We start from the raw sequence: 18,478 nt of genomic DNA on the forward strand, positions 1-18,478 counted from the left end.
TTGAAACGGCGTTCGAAAGACATATAGATGTATAGACCCTACCCTAGTACTATATAAAAGGAAAGGGATGTAACGAGGAAACCACCCCCTCCTCGATCAAAGTTACATGTTACCGCGTAAAATATTTTTAAGGCCCCATCGAGGCCAACGGATCGAAAGCCAGATGATTTCCCTACAAAATGAGCTATAAATGGTCACAATCGGATCATTCTTTCAAAAGTTATACGCTACGAATCATCGCAAACAGCTACCTCCGCAATTTCACGCCAAAATCATGGATCACCCAATACGGCGAAAACTCACCTTTTAAATTCGTTTATTAATTCCAGCCACGTTGGCAGCACCAGCGCTGGGCTGGATTCGATCGGCCGCGGTATTCCGAGGGTCGGAAAACTTATTACAACATCTACATGTCATTTTTTCGACAGTAAGCAAGCATTTTCACCAAAATAGCCGGCAATCCTACTCACATGTCGGCCATAAGCGACCTTGACATTCAAGTGAACTGAGCAGATCCGCACAAACAGACTCGGGCCATCCGACTGGTTGGAAACAAAATATACAGTGGAAATGGCCAATCGGATGGCCCGAGTCTGTTTGTGCGGATCTGCTCAGTTCACTTGAATGTCAAGGTCGCTTATGGTCACGAATCCAGCCCAGCGCTGGTGCTGCCAACGTGGCTGGAATTAATAAACGAATTTAAAAGGTGAGTTTTCGCCGTATTGGGTGATCCATGATTTTGGCGTGAAATTGCGGAGGTAGCTGTTTGCGATGATTCGTAGCGTATAACTTTTGAAAGAATGATCCGATTGTGACCATTTATAGCTCATTTTGTAGGGAAATCATCTGGCTTTCGATCCGTTGGCCTCGATGGGGCCTTAAAAATATTTTACGCGGTAACATGTAACTTTGATCGAGGAGGGGGTGGTTTCCTCGTTACATCCCTTTCCTTTTATATAGTACTAGGGTAGGGTCTATACATCTATATGTCTTTCGAACGCCGTTTCAAAGCGATACAAGCCCCTGTGCCAAGTATGACATTTCTGGTTTCAGTGAGGCAACAATACGTGAGCGCAGGTCTGTATCATAACGTTGTTTAACCAACCAGGTCAACATGAATTAGTCTAAGCCAAGTAAGCACCACAAAGCTTTCCAATGATGGTGAGAGCTCCTCATCCTCGTCCAGTGCAGTGCCGTGGTGGGTGATACCGCCGTCACGTCGAAGTAAATTGTCCTCCACAAAGGCCATGAGTCTCTGACCTAAATCTTCAGGTCGCTGGGCTCGATCTTAATGTCTGTGAAATCGAGAAAATGGCCACCAGTGGCCTGAAATCCAAAGAGAAGGCGTGCCATATACAGCCTATGGGCGTAGAGTTCTTACTAATAGTATTTCTTGAGATGATAGGGCAGAAATTGGCAATTTGTCCAAGCATTAGTTCTAAACTGCTTTTTGTTGTGCAGTTCGCCTTTGGGAAATGGAAAAATGGAAAATGGAAAAGCCTTTGGGCTTGTTGGACATCGTCACCATCGTTTGTCATGCCTTTGAGCGGAGTTGTTCCCACGTCGTTTTCAGCCATATAGCCTCGTCGATGAGAAATGGAGCGAAGTGTGCATCAAGTGATAAAGTATACAAGAGGTTTTGCCTCCAACTTTCAAACGAAGTCACTGTCTCTGCCTTGGTAAGACACCACTGTTTCGGTGCCCGCTGAGCATTTGCCATAATGAAAGAGTTTCACGCGTTATCCAGGCGCGCTACCACCTGACCTGTCAACCACGTTCAGTGACACACAAGCAACACAGACCAAATGAGACGCCTGCTTCGTTAGACGTGAGTCGTATCTGGCTGCCCAGTATTTAGAGATGTTGGGTTTTGTAAATACATGTTCTCTGAATTTGCGTTCGATGCAATGAAAAATCATCTCAGTAGAGATGGTGAACTACTGCGTGGCTGGAAACTGTCATTCGGCCAAGTACATAACAGGAGTTGAAACTTGGATGTAGACCTGAAAACAAGTCACATGTACAAGCATCACACCTGCCTAATTACATACTGTGGGAGAGACAGGACTCGGGTGCACGTGTCATAAATCAATTTATTATGTTTATGGCATATAGCCTGATAGGTACGTGTTAGGTTCAAACTGCATGTGCTCAGTGATTGAAGCTGTGTATTGCATATTATCTTTAGCAGACATTTAGGCGTCAATAAACCAGACAATGAGCTTTCTCTGTGACAGAGACTGCTTATTACAATCGTCAAGTTCTTTTTATGTAACGAGTAGATTATTTACTTGTTTGTGTACACATCCAAGGTTTGACTACTCATGACCTCATACTCCGGGCATGCATACTGTTTCATACTGTTACTGAACCTATTCACTGCGCATGCGTTATGGGCGCCGTGCAGCACAGCTGTTCAAACCACTTTTCCCCCGGTGCTGGGGGAAATTTAGTCAATCGTTTGAACTCCGATTTCGCGGGCTTTTTTTCCATCGCGTTTTTTTCAACTTTATAGGTTGACTTGGCATTTTTGATGAATTGTTTCGGTAAGTGCATACCGAAAGGTATCAGAATCTGAAAAGTTGTGTTTTACGTTCCATGTGACCTTCAAGTAGACTACCGTGTCCCGCGGAAGACATCTCCATCTGTAAGTGTGCAATTTTGAAGAAATAATTGTACATAAAGAAAATGTATCATTGCAAGCTCTGAAACTGTAATAAATTATATTTTAGATGATTCAAGTGGACTGAATTAAGATCTGTCGTCGATGTGATAAATTCTGAGACTATTTACGATATTTTTGTTCTGTGTCAATATCGTGAAAAATATAAGTTCGTGTCTTACACGGGTAAATTCCTTTAAATCGATTCTTCGGACTGTTCACTTCCGTCATTGCTTTGTCATGATTAGCCGTCAGACCTTTAGGAAGTTCCTGAAAATGCAACACCAGAGTGCAATGTTCTCAGAATATCAGAATACCTCTTAAAACTTTTGTATAAATTATACATACATAATGTAATGACGGAAATCACTGATAACCCCATGACGAAAAGGATAACTATCTCTTCTGGGAGTTCCAAGCACAATTTCAATGAAAGTAAGTGGCAGAAAGTAAGGAGGTATGAAAACTCTATGTAATTTCTAAATATATATTAAACAGCAAATGACACAGCACATGTATTTTGGGCGACATAACCAATAACACAACATTGATCTTTGTCTCCCAAGAGAGTGCATGACCAGTTTCATGCATATGGACCACGCATTCTTCACTCAGGCCTTCACAATACGTACAGCATACTCTTTCACCAAGATTTCCTTTGTAGCTTTCTTCCTGGCAACGAATTCCTTGAAGGCACTGACTGCCACAGGAACACTACTCGGAACATTGACATAGATAGCTTCATCTTCGTCGGTGGCGGCCACATGTTCGGATGCATTTTGGTCTCCACTGACTGCCATAGGTAGGCTCACCCCGTTAGTCTTCTCGCCTTCAATCTCTGAAAAAACACGCAACGTAGAAATAGTAAGCCAGATACCAACCAACATGTGATCTTGTGGATATTGTTTACATTCTTCACGGTGACATGTATCACAAGAAATAAAAAACCCCCAACTTGTTATGGAATATTTTCCAAAAATAAGCTTCACCACTGACCACTGACCATGCACATACACTTTCATGTACTTTCATCTAGGTTTACTTACTTTTGTGGCTAAATCTTCTCAACGGCTCTCTAAATTAAACAAAATACACGCATGACTTATTGAGTTCGACGATGAAAATATTACATGTGAGAAACTGGATTAACAATTTCTTGCTTCTAAACTTTGTTTGGTACTCAACTATGTCATTGCACATGTTTGGATTTCATTCTCTGACAAGAACGTGTAAAATATTATTCATAGTACTTAAGATGTATGTTGTATCCAGGCTACTTGAAAAATTTATCCGCCATATTGGATTCATGACGTACTTAAGATGTATATCTGAGCATGGCGTTTCTCTGAAGTATTTATTGGTTGCAGTCGGGTTATGGGTTTGTTAGACCATGCAAGTAAGTTGGAAAATACCCACCGAACGAAAACAAAACACATAACAACTGTTATCACGACGATTAGAAGTAGAAGTAGTCCAACAAGGAGGTATACATTCTGGTGTCTGGCTGCAATAGAAACAGGAACACGCAAATCAGGAGGTAACAATGTTCCGTGTACAGTTACATGAGTAATCATCGTAAACGAACGAAAATGGAAGGTACGCAAGAAATATGGAAGTGGAAAATGAAGGCACTCATTAGGTATTCATTAATTAAATATTCTAGGTTTATAAAACAGACCTAAAACATTCTCATGATGATCATCAATGTGTAAGACGAAGCTGTTTGTCACGTTATACAGCGATCGCAGTTCTACGGCTAAAATACCTTTGTGTCAGTATGCATTGCTTCGAGTAACACAATGTATTTATAAAAGGATACGAGTGCGATATATGTTTCCTCCACGTATAGCATTACCATACTTAACACATATGTTCCCATGTTGAGATATCCTTGTACATGTAAATGGGATAATTTCCATTCAAAGCGTGACCATACTGACGTAATCAATAATGAAATCCCTGCCAATTACCTTCAGAAATTTCGCAATACTCGCCACTTCTTCCGTCTAGACATCCATGAGTACAGGAGCCATTCACATGGTGACACGTGGCATTGATGCAGTGGATACTGCAATCTTCCTTACAATTTTCTCCATACCTTCCATTGTCACATTCTGAAACAAAAATAATAGTTTTGCAAGAAACCTTCCTGTATGCTCCGTATTTCGATGTACATGTATTGTGTTTCAAACAGACACAAGCTAAGCTAATCCGTTTTGCCGTAACCAGATATCAGTCGCACTTAAAGCTCATTCTAGCGTCTTCATTCTACGTACCATTTAGGCAGTATGGAAGAAATGTGAACATATCATAGAGACATGCATGCATTTGACTTTGCCGTTTTGAAATATTAGACTCGGCGAGTTGTTGGAAACCTTTTTAATGCCTATATTGTAGTCATAATATAATGTGTATCAACACTATAGACATGCACCGCAATCACTACCTTTGTCACATCTCGTTGTGTTCACGTCACCGTGTTCCCATCCATCTAGACACACGTCACAGCGTCCAGTGGTTCTGTCGCAAGTCTGGTTGACACATCCCATGGAACAGTCTTGTCTGCAGTTCTCCCCGTACGTTCGTGAGGAACAGGCTAGATGTTGGTGACAATAAATGGTCACATATGATATGAGGCGCATCTGTTCCGGGATGAAACTGACAATTTGTGTTTAAATGTCAGTCCTATACATTAACACACCCTCATCAGGTTATGTGAATAATGCAAAGAATTTAGCGTTGATTACACAGACATTGATAATGGCTTATAAAATCTGTGGCCAAAGTGAAATGAGTTGACAAATCCAACAATGAATTAAAACAACTATGCATTAAACATCAAATTTTTGAATTCTTTTGAATCTGTCAAATAGCTATACTCGTCACTCAGATTTTGGTTGTCGCTATCTAAAGCAAGGGAAAATGTCTCGGATCAGTAATTCTGCTGTTTTGACAATAAAACTCCTTCACTACTGTGTACCTTATTGGTAAGTTTTGTGAAATCGGTACACGTAGAAATGTCAAATGGGTTCAACAGACATTCCAAAATCACTGTCCCAAAGACTAACGATCACTTTGGAGGAAAGCAAATACCCTATATGAACAGGAAGTATGTTACATGACATTTATTTCTTAACTTACAATACCATCCAGTATTATACAACCTTCACGGAAAAACACGATACATATAACAACTGCCACTAAACGGGGTGGCATAGATACATTTACATTTTCTATCTTCAGAGATTCAAATCAGTTTACCAAATGTGAAGGCACATTGATCTGTTTATCTAGAAAACGAAATGTGAAATGTTGGACTTCATCACTGATCGCATTTGGGGATAGGTCAAGAAAGAAACACCCATATGAGCACCAATTGTGCTCCAAGTCTTGATGATTTGTTTCAGTCGGATTTTCTGCTCAGTTTGCTTAAGGCAAAACAATGGAATCTTGCCAAGACGTGTAACTAAACGTCAGTAGCGATGATCTGCCATCGTTCAAAGTCAGTTCGCTTCAACTAGTACGACCTTAGCTAGACATCATGGAGACCGCTTCGTTTGTTTATTATTTTGATATGTGCATAACAATAGAAAAAACTCTCCCGAAGACAGAGTGACAAGGGTGACTTCAACACACAACCTCCCTTTATGTCAAGGAACATTCCAGCAACGGCGGCATATTGTCAAGACACTGTAGGTTTCGGGAAAACTTAACCCCAAGTAGGTACGCATGTTGTGTTTGTTATTTTAGATTATCGTCATCTGTGTCATAAAACTGACCAATCTGGTGAGAATGGTTCGACAAATACCTAATCAATATATCATACTCATCGTACCATCAACACAGTTATCCCCAGTCCACCCGGCTCTACAGGAAGTTCCACAAGATCCACTTGCCGAGTCGCATTTCTCAGGCTGACATCCTTCATTACACTGATTCCTGCAGCCCTGGCCATATGTGCCCGGTGGACATCCTGAAAAGAAAGTGAGAACCATACAAGACTGACAAGATTACACTATACCTATGAAAACCGATACTGTGACGTTAGATAAAGACAAGCTTACGTGAAGAGCAGTTTTCCCCATACCACCCAGAATGGCAGTTTCCTTCACAGCTCCCTGTGACGTGGTGGCAACGGCGACATTCACTGCGGCAATGGTTGCTACATCCTGGTCCATACATTCTTTTCCTGCATTCTTTTCAAAACGAAAAAATGACAATTCTGTGTGACATTCAAAGAACCTTCGTAGCCAGAAAATATCTTTACGGCTTAAGACGAGAGATAATAACAACACTTCTTGAAGCTTGATGCTGTCTTGAAGGTGAAGCTGGCAATCGTCAGTCAAGCAGGTCTTAGATGTTATAGTAGTCCATTAGGTTGACTGCTAAGCGAATTTCGAAGCTCGCCATTCACGATGAACAGTTAAACCGCAATTCTAAGACACACGTTTGCATTGTGTACTGAAATTTTCATCCTGGTGACATGCCGGAGTAATCGTTCCAAACTATTGTCCGACCTCAGCACTTTCCCCCAACAGTAAATTTAAATGGTTAAATAGCGACATGCCTAACTAGGCTTAACTTCGTAACTGAAATGACATTCTCGTCAAAATACAACAGTTTAATGAAAAGACAATCACTACACTGATTGATTCTGGGAGCTTACTTTTGTCACAACGCTGACCTCTCCATCCATCTATACATCGATTTTTGCATTTACCGGTGACATGGTGGCAGGACTCAGGTTTACATCCTGGGTTACACTTCTTAGTACAGTCTTGTCCATACGTCCCAGCATCACAGTCTACAGATAAAGTTGTCATCATTACTGTATAAACTGATAGACAAATGAATGTGCACACTTTCTGCTAAACTCCCCTCACCAAACCGAGGCAGGGGGCCATTCATTATGAACTGGGTATTTCATATCAACGGGATGAGTTCCAAACAGAACATGCTTTCGTGAACAGAATATACTCGTAACGTCCTTCACTACAATGGCAAATGATTTGTGGTAGCTAACAGCGAGGTTGTTGAACACCTAAATGTTTACATAATGATCATGAAGTTCCAAATCCTTTCAGCATTAATAAAATCAATATATCATCCACATCCTATATCCCATAGATCCTGTACAGGCCCGTTAGTGTCTAATTATCTTCATGCAATAAGGGTGGTGCGGTAGCCTAATGTTGAAGGTTCTGAAGACCCAGGTTCGATTTCCCTCATATGTACAATGCACGTTTCCTCATATGTACAATGCATATGGCCAAATTCTTGTGTCCTTCGCCATGATATTGAAGGAATAGTACTGAAGAGGTGTAAAACCATAACACACACTCACGTTATGAAGGCACAATCAATGTACTCTTATCATGCGACAAAAAAACGTTGATGTATCATTTTCTTCATGCAATTGGCATCTTAAATTATCTACATATAAACTCTAAAGTATATATTGGTTTTGAAAACAGTTCCTATTAGATAATGCGTATTTGCTCTTGAAAATATCACTTTAATTTACTTCAGGGGTATGCCCCTGAACCCCCGCAGCAGGTAACTTCCCATTTAAAAATCTCCTGTACTCTAGGGGGTACATAAATAATTTATTGATCTCGTTATAAATGAAACCCCGTCACTGACACTACTTATTTCGACCTTTAATTGCCTTAAACCGACCTTTTTGACAACAGTGCACATTTCTGTCCAATCAATCAGACGGGTGCACCTCCATGACGTAATGTTAGGTATGCCAGTATAAGTTGCTGTAATATTCATGTATATTTCAGAGGATAGATTATCTAGTTTATAGGTTTGTCTAAACCTGCAATCGTCACAATTGTTTTGAAAAATGAAGCTTTATGTTTTCAATCTACCGTCATTTAGTTTTGTCACCTGCTTTGCTTATTTTCCCAGGTACTTGTATTCATAGACGATTCTGTCAAAATCGCTTGTTGTCATAATGGTTATATCGTTCTGTTAAAAGCGGTGTCATGCGAAATCGTTTTGGTCATGATTCAAAAACGAATTTAACTACGAGTAGGAAGTCGTTTTGGTCATTTTACCTTGATAAAAAGAAAGCATAATCTAACTGGTTCTCAAACTAACTTTACACCGTGACGCCACGATTTTAAACAATGGCGGCGCCCTGTATCAAAAACACCCACTAGTCTGAGATTAAATGCTATTTAGGGCTGTTTTCACCGAGTTGCAAAATCTAAACTACGTTCTACTGGCAGTAAAATATGTGTTAGAGTGATAGACAATAGGATATTGCATGACATTACTTATAAGATAACAATATCACTCTTGGAAGCGAAGTGGTTGTCAATATGATAATATTTCAACAATATTGCCACTTAGACCACAACCTCGTTTCCGAGGAAGAAATCGTTATGTAACAAGTTGTGTCATGCAAAATCCTTTTGGTTGTCAATCATTTACTACAAGTAGTAAATAGTTTTTATTTCTTAACTCAATGAAAAGAAATCCAAATAGCATCTTCTATCTTGGAAGCGAGGTAGGTGTCAAACCACCAGATGAGCAGGCTTCCACAACGCTCTCTTCGCACTCACAAACAACACATTTAGCACGAACTGAGGTGTCCCGTGGAAATCTGGGCATGGTGACACCATCACCCGACACCTGAAAGTATTCGACGGCAACCAAACGATTCGGCATGTCGTTGCTGATGTCGAAAAATCAGCAAATTGGGTGAGTGAGTTAATATTTAACGTCACATCGGCAATATTTCAGGTATACAGTGACGAGAACATTTAACACTGAAATGGAATATATTATTATCCTAAAAACCTGTCAACAAAGGACAGTACAACAACTACAATATCACAAATGGAATTATAAACAGCGTGGAATGTTAAAACAAATATCACTATTCGGACAATACAATATAAAAACAGGCTATAGATTGCAAACAACTGAAGGTAGGTCACCATACTAGGGACCATGGGGACTTACAGTACCTTTACTTCCTGCATGGACCCTATCTTGTTGGATTTACACCATCCCTTCAGATGTTTGCAATTTAGTCACATCTAGCTACAAATTAAAAATACACATATACTACGATTAAAAACAGTGGAAAGTCTAAATGTATTTGGAATGTTTCGTATTAAAAATTCAACCAAAAAATCCATTTCTTTAAAAAAAACAGTTATTAAATGAGAACTAACTCTGGTAAAAAGATCCTTAATTGTTTTAACAGTAAAATACTTATCCCTTGTGATGGATAATTCAACACAGTCAAGCAAAATATGCTTGACCGTGACCCTGTCATCACAAGGGATACAAAACGGAGGATCCTCACCTTTCAATAGGCGTGCATGAGTATATCGTGTATGGCCAATACGACATCGTCGTAAAATAAACCTCCTCAAATCTGGACTGACAACCCAAGTAGGTGTAACCAATATACGGTTTTATTTCAAGTAATTTATTTATACCTACTTGGGTATCCCACCTTTTCTACATCAGATCACGGATGTAAGTTCTAATGCTCGCTTTGTAATCAGAGTATGGAATAAGAAGTGGTGTCACATATTTGTTCAGAGCTGCCTTGGCAGCAAGATCGGCCATTGTGTTACTAGAAATCCCCACGTGACTGGGTAATCAACAAAAGACGATGTCGCATTGGCCAGTAGCATGATTATTGTACGATTCAATGATTTCAATTAAAAGTGGATGTTTACATGATAAATTTTTAATCGCCTGAAGACAAGAAAGAGAGTCTGAATAGATTATATATTGTTTGCGTTTAGGGTGTCTTTGAATATATTTAAGAGCCGATAGTGTGGCGTTTGCTTCAGCTGTAAAAATAGAACTGATATCTGGCAATCTAGAAGATATTGTTCTCGATCCGTCCTTGGATCCATCTGTAAATAAGGATCTATAATTGCTATATTTATGGTTTAATTGATCATATTCTTGTTTATATTGTAGTTCATTAGTTTCTGATTTTTTAAATGAAGTTAATGTTAGGTCGACTTGTGGCCTAACCATCTGCCAAGGAGGAGAAGAAAGAAGACGGGAGGGAGCTATCTTTTCCAACTCAATGCCGGCCGAAGAAAGAATGGGTTTAATTCTGTGTCCTAGAGGTGGAACAAGAGAAGACTTCTTGTCGTACAGATCCTCATAAAGATATGCAGGGTTAGATTCATTAGAGTATAATTCAGTAATGTATTGTAAGGATAATTTTATACGACGTTGTGTAAGAGATGGGTCATCGGCCTCAACATAAAGACTGTCAATAGGTGAAGTTCGGAAAGACCCAAGACAAAGACCTTGGACGTGGACAGAATCAAGAAGTTTACGGTTGCTCTTACAGGCTCCACCATATACGATGGAGCCACAATCAAGTTTTGAAAGGACCAGTAATCTATATGGGAGTAAGAGGGTCGTTTGATCATCTTTCCACTTTGAGTTAGAAACAACTTTCAACAAGTCAAGAGCTTTCAGGCATTTAGTTCTAAGGGACTTAATATAAGGCAGACATGTTAAGTGAGAGTCAAAGATTAGGCCTAAGAAATGGACCTCCTTTACAACCTTGATGGGAGTGCCATCTATTGATAGATCTGGGTCCTTATGTGGTTTGTATTTACGACAAAAATGTATGCAGTTAGTTTTTGATTTAGAGAATTTAGAGCCGTTTTCAAGATACCATTTTTAATCTTGTTTAAACACAACTGCAATAGTATGCATATTTTTACCACGACAAGAAGTATTAAAATCATCCGCAAATAACGATCCATCAATTGAATCGTTTAACACTTTTGATACACCGTTTATCTTTATACTAAAAAGTGTGACAGACAAAATACTGCCTTGTGGAACACCCTGATCCTGATTGTAATGATCAGACAGGGTAGAACCCACGCGGACTTGAAATTATCTGTTATTTAAAAAGTTGGCTATGAATTCAGGCAAACGACCTCGCAAGCCAAAGTCATGTAAATCTCTTAAAATGCCATATTTCCAGGTTGTGTCATATGCTTTTCCGAGATAAAAAAAGATAGACACAGCATGTTGTTTGTTAATTTGTGCGTTTTTCACTAGGTGATCGACAGTACCTCTGTTTTTACGGAAATCATACTGTATATCTGTTATGAGGTTTTTTGTTTCCAAGTACCAAACAAGTCGATTATACACAATGCGTTCCATGGTTTTGCAAACACAGCTAGTTAATGAAATCGGACGCTAATTGGATGGATCCGTATGATCACGTCCGGGTTTTGGTATTGGTACTACAAAACCGTCACGCCATCAAGACGGGTATTTACCTGAAGTCTAAATATCATTAAAAATTATATAATAGCGTCTCTAAACAGGACTCTAAACAGGTAAGTGCTTCAGGAGTTGATAATGCATGTTATCAGCTCCTGTAGCCGTGTCATGAGCTTGATCAAGAGCATTATGGAGTTCATGAATAGAAAATGTTTCATTATTATCTTCCTCATTTTCTGAATTGAAATTAATAGTTCTTTTTGTCTTTGATACTGCTGGAATGTAGGTACATAATTCCAAGATGAAGAGTGTTTAGTGAGAGTTTCACCCAGTATATTCGCAATATCTGATTTATCAGTAAGCAATTGATCTCCACGTTTCAGATGATGGATTTAGTACCTTTACCATTGATTTTCTGGACCATGTTCCATACATTGGACATGGGTGTCCGATAATTTATTTTCGATAAATAAATTTGCCAAGATTGGCGTTTGTTCTGTTTAAATGTTTTCATTTATTTCAATCATGCACCATAGGATGGCGACGGAAATAATGTTCTGCTTTTTCCCTTGCCTTCCTAGCTTGTTTGCATTCATCGTTAAACCATGGTTTTCGAATATATGGAACTGCAGAGGAATTTGGTATACACTCATCAGCTATGAAATTCAGTTCATCAGAAAACTATTTAATACGATCATTAACGTCAATAAAAGGTTCAGGTTTTGCAGCACACAGTGTTTCATATAAAGCCCAGTTAGCCTTTTTAAAATTCTGCCTTGATGATGGAGGAACATCAGATGGGGTTACAGATTTTAGTATAGTAGGAAAGTGGTCACTTCCACAGAGGTCACCGTGGACTGACCATTCGAATTCATTTAGTAGTTCTGAATTTGTGAGTGACAAGTCGAGAGCAGAATAAGTCCCTGTACCAGGGTGTAACTATGTGCTGGAACTATCATTATAAATACATGAATCATTGTCAGAAGAAACGTCATCCAACAATTTACCTTTAGCGTTTGTAGTTACACTACCCTAGAGTGGGTTGTGCCCATTTAAATCTCCCATTATAATACAGGGCTTCGGGAGTTGGTCATATAGAGCTTGAAGATCAGTTTTGGCAAACGTCAGCGAAATATAGACAAAGCATAGTGTAAACGCTACATGTAAAGTAATTCTCAATGCAACAGCCTGCATATTAGTGTGGCAGTCACATATATTCATATGGCTGTCAGCTTTGTACAGTGTAGTTATTAGTCATATTAGTATTAGTACTAGTTATTAGTTTTAGTGTTAGTATTAGTACTAGTTATTAGTTTTAGTGTTAGTATTAGTACTAGTTATTAGTTTATAGTATATATAGTATTAGTAGTGGTATTAGTATTAGTTATTAGTATTGGTATCAGCTATTGATATTAGTATTAGTTATATATATTAGTTTGTAATATGGGTGAAAAGGATTTTAATTAACAGGTTATATTACATTGTAAATATTTTAACTTAGCTGTGCTTGGGTCAGTCACCACCCTACTAGCTTCTATTGTTAAAAGCAGGGCAAATGTTCTGGTTGAGTGGCTCACCCTATTGTTATCAGCTTGCATGCTTTTTAACTCTCACTTGCACCTCAGTCACTGGACAGACAAGTCACTGACAAACTTCAGCTCAGTTTGAAAAATCATATTCTCAATACTGCCAAGGTATGTTTGTTTTATATTGTATACATAAACATATGTGTATATCTTACATAGATAAGATTATATAAACATTTTATTATGTATTCTAAATAAGGTAATTTCGATATTTGTGATAGATTTAGTAAATGGCAAAATCTAGATAGTCAGGTATTTGAACATGTTTACGAAGCTTTTATATTGTATGTTTTGTGAATGTATGTGCATTTACGAAAGTGTTAGGGTGTTCGGTATTTGTTGTGTGCTATGCCAGGTCTGTAAATATGTGCTCTGGTTTGATCATGATGTTTACATGTGTACCAAAATTGTGAAGGGACGTTAGTTTTAATTGTTTGCATGTTGTAGATACTGCTGGAGTCAATGTGTCCACCATGTCCTTCTAGTGTGACACACCTAGGGACCATACCTCTGGTATGTTTGTTATTGCATATCTCTCTCTATATATGTTTACAATTATCTATTGTATTATGTGTCACAGACAGTAAGACGTGTGCATGCTTCATATTGTATCCATCCAAATATATCTGAACAACTTTAATGCAGGTTGTCGTTATTGCTAATGTAATTGTGTAGCCTGATGCTGCACTGGTTTCGTGGCCAGTATTGTAATGACATACAACGACCATATAAATACCTTATCTTCATGTAGGTCTAATGATATATACAATGCATATGTTATTCATACCTTTGTATGCAAAGCTTAAAGGTTTATAATGCTCTGGATATATTTATTGTTCTTATAAATGTTATTGTGTATTTCAGGGTGTAACTGATGAGGATAGTCATCATTAAAACCGAATCACACCCGTAGCTGTGTTGTCATCTTTGTTTATGACATAGTTGGTACTGCTACAAAATGGAGCCCCCAGTGAGGAAATTCTGATGACAGAGCGTGGACCAAATGACGGCATGTATGAGAGAACACTGACGGCTTGCCTGTTATGCCATACTGTTTGAGCTTTTGACTATGCAAGTTTTTACGCGGTATCATAGGCCTACGCGATACTATGTCTGTCGATGAATGATCATTGATTCTTGATTGTGACATTTGTGAACATGTTCGAACTATTCTCCGGAACTATGTCGACACGTGATGTTTGGCCACTTCTACAGATCGCGGGATCCCACTGACGCGTCTTATTATCGTGATATACAAATATACCGGTGATCACTGATTGTGTTGTTTATTTACTTCCATCTGTTTGAAATATGTTTCATGTTATTGTCATGCATTGGTATACCATGACTCATCATTAACATACTGGCATATAGCATACCAAGTTTCAGCTTTAGTGTGAATGTGTTTTTGGTATGCGTGTGTGAGTGAATGAACAGATAGGTACATTTATCCCTAAATAAAGGTGTAAACCAACTTCACTCTCCTAATAAAGATATTCAAGTAGGTTTGCCTATTTGTTTTCACAGGTACTGACAACAGACAGACCAGTGAACTGATTAGACAATACAGCACCTCATTATCACTCACCATGCATGCTAACACTTGGTATTTCGTGTCGCTTTGGATCATTTATTCCTGATTGGATGGGTGTGCTATAGTTTCCCCTTAGTTATTGGTCAATCATTTGGGTTGACTTCTAGTCTCTTATACGTCATAGTGCAGTATTATATTCATCTAGTTTCACTGGTGTCACTTTAGTCTTGTGGCCGCATAAAGTAATCAAAGTTAGTTAGCCGCAGTTACTTCAGTCACTTAGTACTTAGTGCTTCCGATACATACCTTACATTGTGTTTTGTTTCAGGTATCACACTTTCCTGTATTTTTCGTCGTAGTTGAGGTCAACTATGTTAACATAAACAAATGTAAACCATCTTGAGTACATTTAAACCCAAAGGTTATAAGCAAACAACAGGTCACAGTGCATTTACATACTGCAGGGTACCTGTCCTTAACTGAACGTTGTTTCAGTGGTGCTTTGATTGTTGATTCCAACATTCTTTGTGAATATTTCTATTTCGACGACTCTGCAAGATGGAACTCACCGGTGAAGAAATGAAGAATATTGTCTTAGCTTTCAAGAAGTTAAATATTAAACCAAAAGCGGACACACCAGAGGAATTTGCGACATGGATGGAACAATACTCAGCTGCCAAATTAGAGGAGGATTACAAGGAAGAGATATCACAAGCTGCAACTGCTCCACAGCCACCCGCAGGCAATCCTACCTACATGTACCAGAAGTTTCCCAGGCTTCCAAACTTCAGCGGAGACAAATCAGGCAAGGACACATCCTATGAAGTCTGGAGATATCACGTGGATTGTCTTATGAACAATAAGGTTTATTCCTCTGATGCCAAGGACCAAGCCGTTAGGGACTCCTTAAAGGGAGAGGCTGCGAAGATTGCTGTTCACATGCAACCAGGAGCCAGTACTAAAGACTTACTTAGGAAGTTCAAGAGTGTGTTTGGGGTCGTGGAACGGAAGGAATGCAGTATGGCACTTTTCTACAGTGCTAGGCAGGAAGAGAATGAAGATGTCTCTTCATGGAGCTGTAGGCTGGAGGAACTTCTGTCAAGAGCCATGAGGGATAACACCATCACGTACGAGGCACGGGATGAAATGCTCCATAATATGCTGTGGACTGGGCTCAAACCTTCTTTGAAAAGTATATCGGGTCACAAGTTTGACAGCATCCATAACTTCGTGGATTTACTTGAGGCACTTCGTGAGATCGAGGCAGATAAACTGAGTGCTGCACCAATAACCCAACCAAAACAGACTAGTACTGTCAAGAGAGCCATGGAATTGGAATCTGATTGGAAGAAGGAAATGTCGGAGATGAAGACTATCCTACAACAACTGACCGCAGATATGGCTGACATGAAAAGCCAAAGAGGACAGAGTTGGCGGACCTCTCAGGAGTACATGCCAGGACCAGGGGGAGATAACCAACGGAGGAGTCGACAGCCACAGGCCTCTAACTACTCTACCCCCAGACTGGAAAGACGGACTGAAGATTCACCTTATTCGTCACAACATACCAGAAGAGAAGCAGCTGATCCAGAGTGTTGGCGATGTGGACAGAGAGGCCATTATCAGTATGGATGCCGAGTGAGACTCGAACACAGTCGTCGCGGGAGGACTTTAAACTCATGCAGGCCTATGGGCAGGGGCAAGCCATAGGTCCGTCAAGACAGCCCAGGAAAAGGGTTCCTGAGGGATTAGTTGGGAATACTAATGAGGTTGATATATATCTTGAAGGTATACCAGTCAGATCATTAATAGATACTGGAGCATCAGTATCTTTGGTGTCTAGGTCCTTTTACAATACTCACCTCTTAGATATTCCTATTGAGCCTTTAGGAGATATATTGAATATAGAATGCGCGGATGGTGAAGCATTACCTTATGATGGTTTTATTGAAGTCAAGATCAGAGCTGCTGGTTCAGGTACTAGCGAGTCTGTTCCTTGTTTGTTGCTAGTGGTGCCAGATACACAGTACAATAGGAACGTGCCTGTTCTATTAGGAACAAATGTGCTTACCCACTTTTTGAAGGATTGCAAGGAAAGACATGGTGCCAGATACTTACAGCATGCTACTTTAACCACGCCATGGTATCTTGCCTTTAGGACCATTACCTTGTGTGAGAAGAATTTGGAGAAGAATGACTGGCGACTTGGACTTGTATACAATGCTGAAGGTTCCAGAGTTACCATACCCGCCAACAGCTATGCAGTACTTAGAGGTCAGGTTACCAAAGGAGTTAGTTGTCCACGAGTTTGTGCCCTTTTACAGCCAACGAGTAGATCATCAATTCCTACCGACTTGGACATAGCTCCTTCAATAATCGATTACGACTGTAGTCATCCAGGATTCATAGACGTGCATATTGCTAACGTTACTACACGTACTGTTGTGATACAGCCAAAGGCAGTTCTTTGTGAACTTCAGCCAGTCACCTTACAACGACCACCCAACAGCAACACATTTGAAGAAGCTGCATTGACAGAGCAGGTGGAGATTGAACAGAGTACCCTAACACGAGAGGAGTTTGAGAATGGGATATCAGTCATCATGAAGTTTCGAGATATATTTTCAAAGGGTGAAGATGATATAGGCCATTCGGATGTTGTCAAACATAGGATAGATCTGGTCGACGATGTCCCCTTCAAACAACGACACAGACGTATTCCACCTGCTATGTATGATGAAGTGAGAACACACCTTCAACAACTCTTATCTGCTGGAGTGATTCGACATTCTCATAGCCCTTGGGCATCTAATGTTGTATTGGCGCGGAAGAAGTCAGGTCAGCTGAGGATGTGCGTGGACTTCAGACAGCTGAACAGTAAGACCATCAAGGATTCCTACGCTCTTCCCCGGATTGAAGAACTCTTAGACTGTCTCAGAGGAATGAAATATTTCAGTGTTCTGGACATGAAAAGTGGTTATCACCAGGTTGAGTTGGAAGAAGAACATAAGCAGCGTACAGCATTTACAGTCGGTCCTCTTGGGTTCTTTGAATATACCCGGATGCCATTTGGTTTGTGCAACGCACCAGCTACTTACCAACGCCTAATGGAACAATGCCTCGTAGGATTACATCTGGATATATGTCTAATCTATCTTGATGATTTGATTATCTTTTCGAGAACATTCGAGGAGCATCTAGAGAGATTGGAGCTTGTCTTACAGAGATTGAGGGAATGTGGTTTGAAACTAGCACCAAAGAAATGCCAATTTTTCAAGAGACGTGTTAAATACGTGGGCTATATAGTTTCTGAAGATGGAGTTGAGGCGGATCCAGAGAAGATCAACAAGATTCAGGATTGGCCAACCCCTAGCACACCAGAAGATGTCAGAAAATTCCTTGGATTTGCTGGCTACTATAGGAAGTTTGTGAAAAACTTTTCCAAAATAGCCAGCC

At 39.7% G+C, this 18,478-nt stretch overlaps 1 protein-coding gene across 1 annotated transcript in view; it reads right to left on the minus strand.

Moving 5' to 3' along the window:
• Nucleotides 1–18,478, minus strand: part of LOC137291586 (multiple epidermal growth factor-like domains protein 11) — a 156,585-nt gene that overhangs the window by 13,170 nt on the left and 124,937 nt on the right. The window contains exons 11-19 of the mRNA XM_067822968.1: nt 7,329–7,466; nt 6,727–6,858; nt 6,498–6,635; nt 5,109–5,258; nt 4,633–4,776; nt 4,079–4,166; nt 3,709–3,737; nt 3,295–3,500; nt 2,845–2,932 (exon numbers count right to left, since the gene is read on the minus strand). Coding sequence (XP_067679069.1) covers nt 2,845–2,932; nt 3,295–3,500; nt 3,709–3,737; nt 4,079–4,166; nt 4,633–4,776; nt 5,109–5,258; nt 6,498–6,635; nt 6,727–6,858; nt 7,329–7,466 — 1,113 coding nt within the window. The remainder of the gene's footprint in view (nt 1–2,844; nt 2,933–3,294; nt 3,501–3,708; nt 3,738–4,078; nt 4,167–4,632; nt 4,777–5,108; nt 5,259–6,497; nt 6,636–6,726; nt 6,859–7,328; nt 7,467–18,478) is intronic.

Source organism: Haliotis asinina, chromosome 7 (genome assembly GCF_037392515.1).
Source record: "Haliotis asinina isolate JCU_RB_2024 chromosome 7, JCU_Hal_asi_v2, whole genome shotgun sequence".
Classification (NCBI taxonomy): Eukaryota; Metazoa; Mollusca; class Gastropoda; order Lepetellida; family Haliotidae; genus Haliotis; species Haliotis asinina.